This window comes from Coregonus lavaretus (assembly GCF_964263955.1).
Source record: "Coregonus lavaretus genome assembly, chromosome: 13".
In the NCBI taxonomy this organism is placed as follows: domain Eukaryota; kingdom Metazoa; phylum Chordata; class Actinopteri; order Salmoniformes; family Salmonidae; genus Coregonus; species Coregonus lavaretus.
The window spans coordinates 41091091-41106090 of record NC_140000.1 but is presented as its reverse complement, the minus strand read 5'-3'; the positions used below and the strand labels follow the sequence as shown (position 1 = coordinate 41106090).

At 46.0% G+C, this 15000-nt stretch overlaps 2 protein-coding genes across 2 annotated transcripts in view; both read right to left on the bottom strand.

Annotated features, from left to right (window-relative positions):
- Positions 1 to 15000, bottom strand: part of LOC311139822 (metallophosphoesterase domain-containing protein 1-like) — a gene marked incomplete at its 3' end in the record, with an annotated part of 221082 nt that overhangs the window by 64294 nt on the left and 141788 nt on the right. The gene's annotated exons all lie outside the window — the stretch shown is intronic.
- The window catches only part of LOC311140038 (signal peptide, CUB and EGF-like domain-containing protein 2), a 92439-nt gene that overhangs the window by 19469 nt on the left and 57970 nt on the right, over positions 1 to 15000 (bottom strand). The window contains exon 5 of the mRNA XM_084175007.1: positions 12734 to 12850. Within this exon, the coding sequence (XP_084031133.1) occupies positions 12734 to 12850 (117 nt within the window). The remainder of the gene's footprint in view (positions 1 to 12733; positions 12851 to 15000) is intronic.

The following is a 15000-nucleotide window of genomic DNA, read 5'->3' as shown; positions in this document are numbered from 1 at the left end:
CAACACAGACAGAGATCCCTAATTATTCAGTAAGTCTGGCAGCCATAACCACTGGCATAGCATTGCATAGCCACCACATTTCCCCACACTTAACGGGCACTCTGTGGAAGCCTGAGCCCAATAATGGCCTATATAATTACCTTTAATTATCCTTAAATAAGCTTCAAGCTTACATAAATACATTAAGCATCCACACATCTTGAAATGATAAAAAACGTGTGTGTGTGAGAGAGAAATTGTGTGTGTAAATGAGAGAGAGGGAGATATAGAAAGAGTGTGAGAGAGAGGAAGAGAGAGAGAGAGAGAGAGAGAGAGAGAGAGCGAGAGAGAGAGAGAGAGAGATAGATAGCAGTGGCGGCTGGCCGATAGAGGGCGCTAGGGCGCCGCCCCCTTAAATAAAATTATTTAAAAAAAAAAAAAAAAAAAAAATATAATAATAATAAAAACATCAGTATGTCAATATTTGTGTGTTTGAAATATGGAATGCACACAGTAATATGTGTAAGATATGATAGAAAATCATATTCGCAACCTTTCCTCTGCCTGTCAAACGCCTCGTCAGCTCTGGGCGATACAGAAAGTGCCCCGAGGAGGCGGGTCTACGTAGCAGTTAAGCCAATTGCTAATTTAAGATATGAATGTATGACATAAAATGTAGCTAATCAGCGATTTTAATTCGAATCCAAGGAGGGCGATTATTTTATCGCCCCAAGCTCGCCCCTGATAAAATAAGGACCGGGCTCCAGTGGCGCCATTTTTACTAGACGACAATGGCGAGCGCAAACGTTACTCCTCCAAGACCCAACCCTAACTCGGTGAAATCTCTCCTCCAAGATCCGTTTGAGAGGAGAACTTTGTCAGAGAAAGTTTGGGTGAAAGAGCTGGGCCCAGATCAACCTGACCTCTCAATCAGACAGCAGGCTAGCGAGAAAGGGAAGCAGTATATGCGCGGCTTCTCCCGTAGCTGGTACACCAGGAAGGCTTGGCTAGCTGGGTGCACTGATGCTAATGCTTTATTTTGCTTTCCGTGCTTGCTTTTTAAAACGACGGGGTCAGATTCAGCATGGACAGGTACCGGAGTGAGGGATATGAAGCACCTGTCAGAGAAGGTAAAGAAACATGAGAACACCAGGGCACACATGGACAACTCTGTAAAGCTAGCTGTATTAGGAAGGGTGAACATTGCTACGCAGCTGGATGACGGCCACAGGATTGCGGTGAGGAAACACAATGAGGAGGTGGATAAAAACAGGCACATTCTATCCAAAATTATCGATTGTGTGAAGTTCTGTGGGGCTTTTGAGTTGGCCTTGCGTGGGCACGAGGAGACTGACTCCTCGGACAACCCCGGCATTTTCCGGGGCTTAGTGGATTTTGTTGCCTCCCTCGACAGTGTGCTGGAGGAGCACCTGAAGACAGCTACCGTTTTTAAGGGCACGTCAAAGACGATACAGAACGAGCTGTTGGACTGTATGCTGTCAGTGCTTAAGGATTACATCCTGGAGGAAGTAAAGAGTGCTGATTTTATCGCCATTCAAGCTGACGAGACGACTGACGTTTCCACCCACTGCCAGTTGGTGCTTGTGATACGCTACATCGATGCTAAAAGTAACGTCCAAGAGCGTTTTTTCGAGTTCATTTTGATCGAGAACGCAACCGCCGACACCATCGCTACAGCGCTGCTGGAGAGGCTCAGCACCATACTCTCACATGGACAAAAGGCCAAACTTATTGCCCAGGCTTACGACGGAGCAAGTGTGATGAGGGGAGCCACCGGCGGAGTGCAGCGTAAAATAGTGGATGTGTACGAAAATGCGCACTACGTCCACTGCTATGCACATCAGCTGAACCTCATCATGCAGCAGGCTACTTCACGCATCCCCAGGATCGGCACTTTCTTTTCCGACCTTGCAGGATTTTCTGCTTTCTTCTCCAGGTCTCCCAAGCGAACCACCGTGCTTGACGAAGTGGTTGCGCATAGACTCCCCAGAGCCTCTACAACACGGTGGAACTTCCACAGTCGCGCTGTAAACACTGTGTACGAGTACAGGGATGACCTCCTAACGTGTTTCCAGACCATCAGAGACTCTGGGAACTTTGATGCCCCGACTGTCAGAGAGGCGGGGGGCTTTGTGAGGATGCTCGAAGACGAGGCTTTCTGTTTTTTCCTGGCACTGTTCCACAAGATCATGCCAAATGTGGACATGCTTTTCAGCCAGCTGCAGAAGAGGAACATCGACCCTGTCTTCATTAAAGCACTTGTCCAGAGGTTCACAGACAGCATGCTAACAATCAGGTAAATAACTATATTTACTATTGGCTGATAAAGATGTTGTTAGAAAGATGAATAGTTCACTTACAACAGTTTAAAAGCCTAAATGTGTCTGGTCATCAAAGTGAGTGATTATCATAGAGCCGTCACAATTATATTTGTTTTAGTATTTTAAAAGGAAAGAGAAGACACAATCAGACGTTGATAATAATGCAGGAAAGTACTACACAGTTTGTAATAATTATTCAGGTGTCCACCAGGTCAATTTCTAGAAGAGGCCTAGTTGTTATTGAAGATTAACTTTATTGCTAAGTGCACAGCAGAACAAAATGATGTTGCATCCCTCTCACAAATGTAATAGAAAAAGGCTTTAAAACGTAATAACATCAGTTAATTATGTACATCACAGGTTAAAAGCAGTTACTAGACATAGTTTGTGTGTATATACACACTATCTGTCTGTCTGTCTGTCTGTCTATATATATATATATATATATATATATATATATATATATATATATATATATATAAAAGTCACTGGTTGTGTGTTGAGGGGGAATTACAGTGAGTTAAGAAGTCTGATTGCAAGTTATCAAATTAAACTTTATTTTTTGGACCCAGGGCCTCAATTCCCTCTTTGTGTGGGGACAGCGCATCTGACGAGCAGCAACAGCCCATCAAGCGACGGAGGATGCTGGGACCAGGAGAACAACAGAGGTTGGCTATAGAGGTAAGTTGTGATGTAATTGTCAGTGTTTCCCCCTAGAACTATTTTCAGGCCTGGTAGTATGTAGCCAAAACCCTGAACAATCAGCACCTTGGTAATCATATACTTGAGTTGGACATAGGCATGTGTCAGTCAGGATCACTTGCATCAAAATAGCTTAATTGCAAATTAAAGCTGATGATGTATCTTTTACAGGTATGTGATATCATCCTGAGTCATGCCAAAGAGAGGTTCTCCTTCACCCAGCACCTCATCAGCGCAACACTATTGCACGGAGAGTTGTTCCCACAACACAGTGTGAAGTTCCCCGATACAGCGCTTGAAACAACCGTGGAGGCGTACCCCATGTTGAACAAGGCCAAGCTCAAAACCGAACTGTCCCTCATCTATGAGAACAGTGAGTTCAAGGCTTGTAGTGGTGCAGTGCCCCTGTACCAGTTCTTCATGGAGAACAACCTTCAGAGCACTTTCACAGAGACTGCCAGCCTCCTCAAGATCCTCATCACCACACCCATGACAACTGCTGAGTCAGAAAGGTGCTTCTCTACACTGAAAAGGATCAAGACCTTCCTGAGAAACAGCATGACACAGGATCGCCTGAACGCTCTGGCCATGCTCTCCATGGAGAAGAAACTTGTCAGGGACATTCCTGACTTTAATCAAAGGGTCATTGAGAGGTTTGCCACTCAGAAGGACAGACGGGCAAAATTCCTGTACAAATAAGATGACAGACACACACACACAGAGCAGCTCTGGCCGCATGTTTCTTTGTATATAGTTGACCTTAGCATAAAAAATCCAGTTATATATGGTACTCTAGAAAGTCTTAATAGTGTCTTTGCTAATATTACTGTATATATGTTGTTTGTATCAATTAATTGTTGCAGTCCTGGAGCACATTAACAATTAGTCACATTTAGTATGATCATAAAATACTGTATGCTATTCTTCCAGTCAAAGGTTTGAGTTCATCCACTTGATATCCATTTCTATATTATACATCCTTTTATACAGTGTAAGATTTCCTATAAACTTTATAATAATTTCATGTTATTGTCCACTTTCCACTCTGTTCTGACAGCATGCCTGTTGCGTTGCCTGTTTACTACCAATGGTGAAAAGTTCACTTTAAATGCAAATGAAAGGCTTGGGTTTGTGTAATATGTTTTTGTGTAAGAATGCCTCAACTTTTTAATATTGGCATTAAATAATTACTGAATGTTTCACTGAGCACTGCTGTCCTGCAGTTTGTGTTAAAATATATCGCGATGGTTACAGGAAAAAAAAAGTATGGCACAGCCCCACCGAGAATATTTTTCACCAGCCGCCACTGATAGATAGATAGATAGGGGGGAGGGAAAGAGAGAGAGGGAGAGAGAGAGAGAGGGAGGGAGGGAAAGAGAGAGAGGGAGAGAGAGAGAGAGAGAGGAGAAACAAAGAGATAGTGAGAAAAGCAAAGACTGACAGGAGGGGGGAAGTGAGAAAGGGGAGTGGGAAGGAGAGGAAGAGATAGAGTAGTCTGGTGACAAGTGTGAATAAGACATGCTGGGAGAGCAGTATCCATCTTGATCTGTCCACTTAAATGGAGAGAGAGGGAGACAGAGAGAGAGAGAGCACCTCTGTGATTGCATTGCACACACATCTGGGCTGCCAGGGGCCAGCTGGTGGTTAGGCCTCTATTAACGAGGGCATAGCTCATTAAGGCTCTCCTACATATGATGTACCATAATGAGGATCTCACTCAGGGAGGGGGGAGGTGGTAGGGGAGACCTGGGGAGGGAGAAAGGGATGGAAAGGAAAGGAGAGCAATGAATGGAGTGGAGAAGGAATGGGGATGTCTCATGTTCCATCCTTCCCAGTCACTCACTTTCTCACTCATTCAATCTTCCACTCTATATGCCCACTGATTTATCTCTCACTCTCCCCTTCTCTCTTGTAACTGAGTCTCATTTCAGATAGCTCTTTTTGTTTCCTTCTCTATTTCTGTCTCTCTCTTCCTTTCTCACCGAGATCAAATCATTTTAATCTCTCTAAGTGTCTGGGTGTGAGAAGAGGGGTATAATCTGTCAACGCATACACACATACACGCACGCACGTATGCACACACACACACACACACACACACACCTTCCATCAATCTCCCATCCCTGTTTGACATTTACCACCGGTTCGATCGATACCCTGCTTCATCTGCGATCAATAGGTCCATTCTGAGCCCTGCTGCTCGCTGAATTGACCATCTATTACAGCCATCTGTCTGACTGACTGGTTGACTGACTGGCTGGCTGACTGTCTACTGGCTGGCTGGCTGGATGACTGACTGGCTGGCTGGCTAACTATCTACTGGCTGGCTGACTGACTGGCTGGCTAACTGTCTACTGGCAGGCAGGCTGACTGACTGACTGGCTGGCTGGCTAACAATCTACTGGCTGGCTGGCTAACTGTCTACTGGCTGGCTGACTGACTGACTGACTGACTGACTGGCTACTGGCTGACTGACTGGCTGGCTGACTAACTGGCTAACTGACTGGCTATTGGCTGACTGACTGACTGGCTGACTAATTGGCTAACTGACTGACTGGCTGACTGACTGGCTAACAGGCTGACTGACTGGCTGATTGACTGGCTGACTGGCTGGCTGGGCACATTGCTGCTGCTGGGAAAGCTGAGGGCCAAATGAGAAGGGCTAACATCCGCCTGGGCTAAGGGAAACAAACACACTCGCTTAATGCTCCTCACTCCTCTTCGGATAGGAGGTTGTAGGCCCAAGGCAGCACTAGGAGCTGTGTTTGCAGTGAGAAACCCAACACTATATGAGATATGAGAGCAGAGCACTGTGTTACTGCTAAGTTAACCTGAGGCCTGAGCTGATGCAGAGGAAAAGCCTTGTGACGGTGGTTTAGGGTTTAACAGACGATTAGGATCGGTTGTAATTAACAACAGTGTAAGATAAATAATCGACCGGTAATGAGAATATGCCTGAACGTTGACCTCCGGCCCTTGACCTCAATACAGTAACTAGAACTCAGAGGGATCAACTAGAAGGTCATTGTTGCATAAGATGCTTGTGTGGTGAGTCGATAACAGTCCTTTCAAAAGACAAAGATAGTAGATGGAGAAAGGACAGAGGGAGAGGCAGCAAGACAGGAAAGCTAAACAAGAAACACAAGCAAAAAAGACAGAAAGAAAGAAACAGAAGAGGAAATAAAGGTTGTATTGTCACATAAACTGCAGTCATCAGGGATAAAACCATTGGAGAGAGAGTGAGAGAGTGAGAGAGAGATGAGGAATGTGGAAGCTCTTTGGCTGCTGCTGCTGGCTTATCTACAAGCGCTTGTGTAGCCTAGGTACGCGCCTCGGGAAAACTGTGTAGTTTTACAAAATATTTACAGTAAAAAGCAATTAAACGTAATACATTTGTGGAAACCCGAACCTGTCCAAATAATTTGGGGACGGGAGTGGGGGGATCTACTGTTCATAAAAAGCGGTGTTTACCTCGGTGTGGCCACCTCAGGCTGCTAATGTGGGAGACGTCGGGCGGCTTGGGCCAGAGCCGGCCGTGCATTTATCAGAGGATTTAAATGGCCCACTCTGTTTGCTTTGTCCCTAAAGACTCTCCTCCATCTAATAACAGACGCTCTATGGGCCGCATCTGGGCCAAGAGCAACTCCAGTAAAGAGCAACACAACAGTAAAATAAAACAGCAGGCCGGGCCGACGCCAGCCTAACGGAGGGAGAGCCGGAACCGTTGAGGGCCGGAGCTAGGCCAGGCTGAGTCATGTAAGGTGATGTAGATAGGAGTGTTATTGTGGAGATTACTGGGCCTGACATGTTAATATAGTGGGCTTTTGAGAGCGTTGGCACTTTCTGGAGGCTTTCTGTCTGGACGAGTGGGGCCAGAGGAGAAGTTTATGGGGAGTTTGTCTGTTGTGAATCGACTCTGTATAGCAGCTTCCAGTCTTTTGAGGACACAAAGTGATAGTGAAGCTATGACAAAAAGCTAGTGGGTGTTGTAGGTGGGAAAGTGAGGGTGAGAATCAAAGGTGTTGCTGACAATGATACAGTTCATTTGCTGTGATTAGCTTAGCCACATAAAGTATGTCCCCTTTTAACCCAATGAGTTTGTAGCCTATCACCTGGTTTCTCCCTGTCTGTATTAGGTGACTACTGTAGTGGCTCTTTGATTGGATTACTGGATGTGTGTGTGTACAGGCTTTCGCTGGTACTGGGGAGAGGAATGCAGGCCAGTGCGGACGTGTCTCAGGTGCCCATACACACAGCTCAGTCGCCCTGCACCGACCACACACACACACACACACGCACATGACACACATATAACTCATTCCCCCCCCCCCCCCCCCCCCCCCCCCCCCCCCCCGACATGCAGCTTCTAATCAAACATCTGGAAACTGATCACAAAATCAATTTCCTTCTCCCTCTCTCCTTCCACCTCTCCCTCTCCTCCCTCTGTCTCTCCCTCCGTCCGCAGGAGAGCCATGTGATAAAAACGCCTCCTTCCTTTGGCGCGTCTGTCATCGTGGAGCGAGGGAACCGTCTCGTCTGTCAGCGCAGACGAAAGGCTGTTTATCAGACGCCTGGGATTTAAACATGCCCTAAATAGTTTATATTGAAATGATTATGTTAGGGGGGCAGGACGGTGCACGTCCCACAGGGTCTGGCACACAGAGAGACAGAGCAGCGAGACAGAGGGCTCTGCCTACAATACCTCACAGCATGACATTTACCTCCCCGCTAACTACTAACCCCACAAAACCACAAACAGCTATCTCCAATACTCTGTATGCATTAACAACCACACCACTACCCACTATCTCTGTGCTATAAAACACCTCTACCCCCTAGGCCTATCTACACGTTACAACACACCACAACCCGATATGACTATCTTCAATATTAGACAGCAGAGCACAGTCACACACACTACACTCCTATGGGCCAGCTCAGTTGTGATATCAGCTAGCTTAGCCAAGACCCTGTCAGCCCATATAACCTGTCACAGATCAGGAGATCTGTGTGTGCTGTTGCCAAGGTTAGAGGACGCTTTGGTCCATGCAGGGGGCAGCATGGCGACAAGGTGGGGAGTTCTATATGTGGCCAAGCCCCAGTTGCCAGTAGGGAGCATGAGACAGACAGGCAGTCGAAATGGTCTGAATAAAATGTATTTTATGATCAGTTAAAACCCTTGGCTGACTGGGCCCTAGGCTCAGGGAGAGATATCTGTCCCTGACAGCGACAGCCAGAATTAATGCTGGCTGGGTGGAGACTGGAGAGGAGTTCAGAGTTTATAGTTCAGTTGAGATGGGTGAGTTCAGTGAGTTCAGGTATTAATACACCAACATGGGAAAACAATGATTGCATGGTATTTTCCTTCCTAATATGTTAGAGTGTGTGCTTGTGTGTGTGTATTCAGTGTGATTGCTGACGAGTGTATGGTTAACGTGTGCCTGCATGTGCATGTCTATCGCGTAGGTAGTTGTGTGTATGTGTATGTGTGTGTTTGCAGTCAGTGGCAGATGGCTCCCTCCATGTTTTCCTGCTCCGTCCCTCCACCCTTCATGCCCAGCTGATGGATGGTGATGGGTGATGGATGTGTTGCTGTCTGAACTGTCTCTCAGCTCCAGCTCAGATCAGGTCAATCACTGGTGGATTTATGGAGCCCAGGGGCCTAACTCAGCCAAATTATCTGGGCGGGACACAGCCGGACTGCAGCTCTATCCATCTTCTCCACTCAACACGCCCCCGGAAAACACAGGAGAGGCTAACTTTTCATTTTCTTGCACCATAAAGGCTTGGTTGTCCTGTCAAGCACACAAATCAAAGGCCTAGACAGACTGGAGTGGAAGTTGTTCACACAAGCTGCTGGGGTTTGAACTTGACATTGGAGCGACAGACAGACAAGATGTTTTCTCACACTGCAACCAATGCAGGGCTGGACCATTCCCGTCACAGCTAACTTTGTTAGCAAACAATGGTGTTGCCATAGAGAATTCTACGATATATCATTATCAACTGGTTTCACTGACCATAATGGTGCCCTCCGATATGATGTGTCCAAACAAAACTATCCCCATGCTCTGCCTCACTTCAACTAAAGAGCTGACATGACAACTGAGAATGAACGATATGACATGACAACTGAGAATGAACGATATGACATGACAGCTGAGAATGAACGATATGACATGACAACTGAGAATGAACGATATGCCATGACAACTGAGAATGAACGATATGACATGACAACTGAGAATGAACGATATGACATGACAACTGAGAATGAACGATATGACATGACAACTGAGAATGAACGATATGCCTATCCTCTATGCTGGAGATATGATGGATGGTGGTAGGTAGTCATTCTCTCTGTAACCACCCTCTGTTGTGTCTCCCCACTATACAGCTGGGTGGCGCTGTGTGAGTGTGTGTGAGTGTGTGTGTGTATACTATATGTATGTGAGAGAAAGAGAGAGACAGTGCAGCGTGGGCCTCACTGTTCAAACAGCTCAAAGTTTGCCGATGCGTCGTCTGCCTGCCAGCCAGACAGCCCCGGCTCCAGTATTCACACACTTACATGCCACATTCTCAAACTGCTTGACACGAAATACACACACACACACACACGCGCGCATGCGCACACACACTTGGGCACACAGTACACACACACAACATTGGACATAAAGAGTCGCTGCCACCTCCGCCCTGTAACATACATGTCGTTCCTATGGCGACTCCTACAGCAGTTCCCCTCCTCTAACATGTTTTGTCACTTGTGCAGAGTTGGGTTGAGCAGCGAAGCAACAGCACTCCTCATATCCTCAGTGTAGTTCTTCTTCAACTACTCTGATGTGAACCAACTCAACTCAACAGTCCTAGGCAAACTCTTAGCCCTTTTGTTTTATCTTCCCCAGTCTCTTCTTCAGATCAGTGCAGATGAAGGAAAGGAGATGTGGAGATGAGGAGATAAAGTAGCCACTCTTGAGATGCACCCAAATGTGTCTCATGCAAGCCAGACCATGGTGTTCCAGTTCCTCAGACATATAAATGATCCCTGATACCAAAAATACAGTGAGGGAAAAAAAGTATTTGATCCCCTGCTGATATTGTACGTTTGCCCACTGACAAAGAAATGATCAGTCTATAATTTTAATGGTAGGTTTATTTGAACAGTGAGAGACAGAATGACAACAAAAAAATCCAGAAAAATGCATGTCAAAAATGTTATAAATTGATTTGCATTTTAATGAGGGAAATAAGTATTTGACCCCCTCTCAATCAGAAAGATTTCTGGCTCCCAGGTGTCTTTTATATAGGTAACGAGCTGAGATTAGGAGCACACTCTTAAAGGGAGTGCTCCTAATCTCAGTTTATTACCTGTATAAAAGACACCTGTCCACAGAAGCAATCAATCAATCAGATTCCAAACTCTCCACCATGGCCAAGACCAAAGAGCTCTCCAAGGATGTCAGGGACAAGATTGTAGACCTACACAAGGCTGGAATGGGCTACAAGACCATCGCCAAGCAGCTTGGTGAGAAGGTGACAACAGTTGGTGCGATTATTCACAAATGGAAGAAACACAAAAGAACTGTCAATCTCCCTCGGCCTGGGGCTCCATGCAAGTTCTCAACTCGTGGAGTTGCAATGATCACGAGAACGGTGAGGAATCAGCCCAGAACTACACGGGAGGATCTTGTCAATGATCTCAAGGCAGCTGGGACCATAGTCACCAAGAAAACAATTGGTAACACACTACGCCGTGAAGGACTGAAATCCTGCAGCGCCCGCAAGGTCCCCCTGCTCAAGAAAGCACATATACATGCCGTCTGAAGTTTTCCAATGAACATCTGAATGATTCAGAGGAGAACTGGGTGAAAGTGTTGTGGTCAGATGAGACCAAAATGGAGCTCTTTGGCATCAACTCAACTCGCCGTGTTTGGAGGAGGAGGAATGCTGCCTATGACCCCAAGAACACCATCCTCACCGTCAAACATGGAGGTGGAAACATTATGCTTTGGGGGTGTTTTTCTGCTAAGGGGGCAGGACAACTTCACCGCATTAAAGGGACAATGGACGGGGCCATGTACCATCAAATCTTGGGTGAGAACCTCCTTCCCTCAGCCAGGGCATTGAAAATGGGTCGTGGGTGGGTATTCCAGCATGACAATGACCCAAAACACACGGCCAAGGCAACAAAGGAGTGGCTCAAGAAGAAGCACATTAAGGTCCTGGAGTGGCCTAGCCAGTCTCCAGACCTTAATCCCATAGAACATCTGTGGAGGGAGCTGAAGGTTCGAGTTGCCAAACGTCAGCCTCGAAACCTTAATGACTTGGAGAAGATCTGCAAAGAGGAGTGGAACAAAATCCCTCCCGAGATGTGTGCAAACCTGGTGGCCAACTACAAGAAACGTCTGACCTCTGTGATTGCCAACAAGGGTTTTGCCACCAAGTACTAAGTCATGTTTTGCAGAGGGGTCAAATACTTATTTCCCTCATTAAAATGCAAATCAATATAACTTTTTTGACATGCATTTTTCTGGATTATTTTGTTGTTATTCTGTCTCTCACTGTTCAAATAAACCTACCATTAAAATGATAGACTGATCATGTCTTTGTCAGTGGGCAAACTTACAAAATCAGCAGGGGATCAAATACTTTTTTCCCTCACTGTACCACTGCACATGAACCACTGTGTTTTCCCTTAGGGTAACCCTGGAGTCAGAACCATCTTCAGCCCTGTTTGTTTGGACAAGCCTCAATCGACTATCTGCTAAAATAATAACTTCCACTGTGTCTGTGTGGCAGCCCGGTCGGGCCTGGGCCACTGTCTTTGACGTCACAGGCAGAATTTCGGAAGTGGAAATGCTTAGCGGTAACATCAACAACAACAACAGCAGCACTGCCAGTGACCACGCCGGAGACCGGAGCCTCTCTCTCCTCCACTCGAGGAGGGGAAGTGAACTTGGTGCCGCAGGGTTGGTTGGTCTTGGCCCAAGATCACTCAAATACCACTCATACCAGCCACAGATACCGGACCCCTGGACCACCTCCGCAAAGGATCCTCTCAACTCAATACCGTTCAATACCACACACCTTTGCCCATATTGCGTTACAATGGCTAAATATGGTCGAATCCTGATACGGAATGTGTCTCCATTCTTAATAACACTAGCAGTGTGTTCTCAAGATGAAACGAGCACACTAAAGGGTTGGGTGCTATCAAGGCATGAGTAAAAGTCCCTCGTCACATGGAGAGGGAGGAGGAAGGAAAGAAGAGGTAGAGGAGAGCAGTAGAGGACAGTAGGGGCACACACGGACACTGTCAGAAGGCGACAGTGAAATGCAGTAGGCGAAGTCACACGCAGGACACAGAGCTTACTGGAAACCGTATTTTAATCGAAAGTAACCAGTGAAAAAACAATCTCCAAACATCGGAGGAAGCAAACAACCCGCACACGAACACTGCCGATGACGCAAACAATAACACACAATGCACGACAGAGGGTTAAATAGGGAATACAATTCAACATAATGGGGAACAGGTGTACACAATCAGGACACAACAAGTCAAACACCGAAACATAGATCGGTGGCAGCTAGTACTCCGGGGACGACAAACTCCGAAGCCTGCCCGAGCAGGGAGGAGGAGCAGCCTCTGCTGATTCCGTGACAGACACACAGACACACGGACACACACACACCTATACACTGACCTTTGCAGGTCTTGCCGTCTGGCTGCAGGGTGAATCCCACGGGGCAGCTGCAGCGTACCCCTGTAGCCGTGTCCTTACACGTCCGGTCACAGCCGCCATTGTTCACCGCACAGGTTTCTTGGTAAAACAAAAATATACAGTGGGAGAAAAGAGAGGAGGGGCGGGGGTAGGGGAGGGGTGTTAACCTACTGACTGGTACGCATATCTAAAGAGCAGAATGGTCTATTCAAAAAGACCAAAAGAGAGAAACAGTTGACACTGAAGATATGATGGGTGGGTTGAGAAGAGGCTACATACAATGGAGAAATACACAACAGGGTGATGTCATGTCTTCAGGGTATATAGCTTTTTCATCATACCCATTCAGACTTAATTTCCACAATACTAAACACGTGTCAAGACATTCTAGTTATCCATCAGACCAGTGACAGGTTTGAGACGGTACACAGTTGAAATGTCATAGACTGTTCATAAACAGGTTATAGACAGGTCATAGACCGATTATAAACTCATACTCCGGATTCTCTGTTGAACATAATTGATTGGAACACCTAGTAGACCAATATTAAAGACAGATTTCTACAAAATATAAACAAGAGATTCATGGGCAACATGTGCTGATAGCCAGTAGCCTAGTTAAGACAAGTATGCCCTGTTTCCAAAAATGACAAGAAAACATTTAGTTAAAAACGATACTGAACGTTAAGTAGAGAAAACATGAGAATCTAAAATATAGTTAGTGGCGGGATCAAATAGTAGTACGTAGGACTGAATGTGTATATTTTGACTCCAGGAAAAAATGTAATTGTATGTGGCCAAGATAAGGTTTGCTCTGACTTGTGAATATATTGCCTGAGCTAACCCCAAAACAAACAGCACCTTATGGCATCTCCACTTTACCTGCGCAGCCCACTGTTGCTTTAGGAAAGCTGAGCTCACTAATCCCCAATGGGCGTCAGATACTGCTGAGGACGGTGAAACTGTACACTGTTATTAGAAAGTGGATCAATAATAGGCTACTACATTTAATAAAGAAAAGTTTCAGATTAACTATTTGGGTCTGGCAGGCTTCTGATATTTCCTGGAAAAGACTCAGTTGAATGTGCTTAGTTAAAGGGATAGTTTGGGATTTTGACAACGAAGCCTTTATCTACTTCCCCAAACTCGTGGATACCATTTTTATGTCTCTGCGTCCTGTATGAAGGAAGTTAGAGGTAGTTTCGAGAGCAATGCTAACTAGCTTAGCACAAAGACTGGAAGTCTTTGGGTACAGCTAATGATAATGCTAGTTAGCATTGGCTCGCGAAACTACCTCTAACTTTCTTCATACTGGACACAGAGACATTAAAATGGTATCCACGAGTTCAGCCAAAATCCCAAACTATCCCTTTAAAGGTGACAGAAGACGCTGAAATGGCTCTGGCTATTTGGACATGGACATGTATGCAAATGAGAGATGGTGCACTTGTCTCTCTGGCACCTATTCCCAGCTCATTAAATGCAAAGAGGTTCTGTGCTTGCCTTAAGGGAGGAGGGAAGAGGATAAACACTTTCAGACTGGCTAGCTAACATGTCCGGCTCTAGAGGTCACAGCATTAGCATAATACTGTCAATGAGTGCAGTGTCACGGACTGACGGCATCTCATCAGTGGACTGATCCAACATGGCCGTCTGTTTGCAGCAAAAGCAAATTGCAGGTGGGTGCTGTGAGAGCCAGCATGGTCGCCAGTTTCTACCACCACAGAGAAGCTGTCAGTGCCAAAATGGCTCTACTTTAAATGAGGCTACTGGTGTGTTTCATAGATATGCAGATCACTTTTTGGGATACTGAACCTAATTCCTAGAAAAGGAAAACACAGAGGGAATAGGGGAAGGTGAGATACTTTATCTCCCTGGTACACTAGATGACCAAAAGTATGTGGACACCTGCTCGTCGAACATCTCATTCCAAAATCATGGTCATTAATATGGAGTTGGTCCCCCCTTTGCTGCTATAACACTGTCCTGGGAAGGCTTTCAACTAGATGTTGGAACATTGCTGCGGGGACTTGCTTCCGTTCAGCCACAAGAGCATTAGTGAGGTTGGGCACTGATGTTGGGCGATTAGGCCTGGCTCGCAGTTGGCATTCCAAATTATCCCAAAGATGTTTGATGGGGTTGAGGTCAGGGCTCTGTGCAGGCCAGTCAAGTTCTTCCACACCGATTTCGACAAACCATTTCTGTATGGACCTCGCTTTGTGCACGGGGGCATTGTCATGCTGAAACAG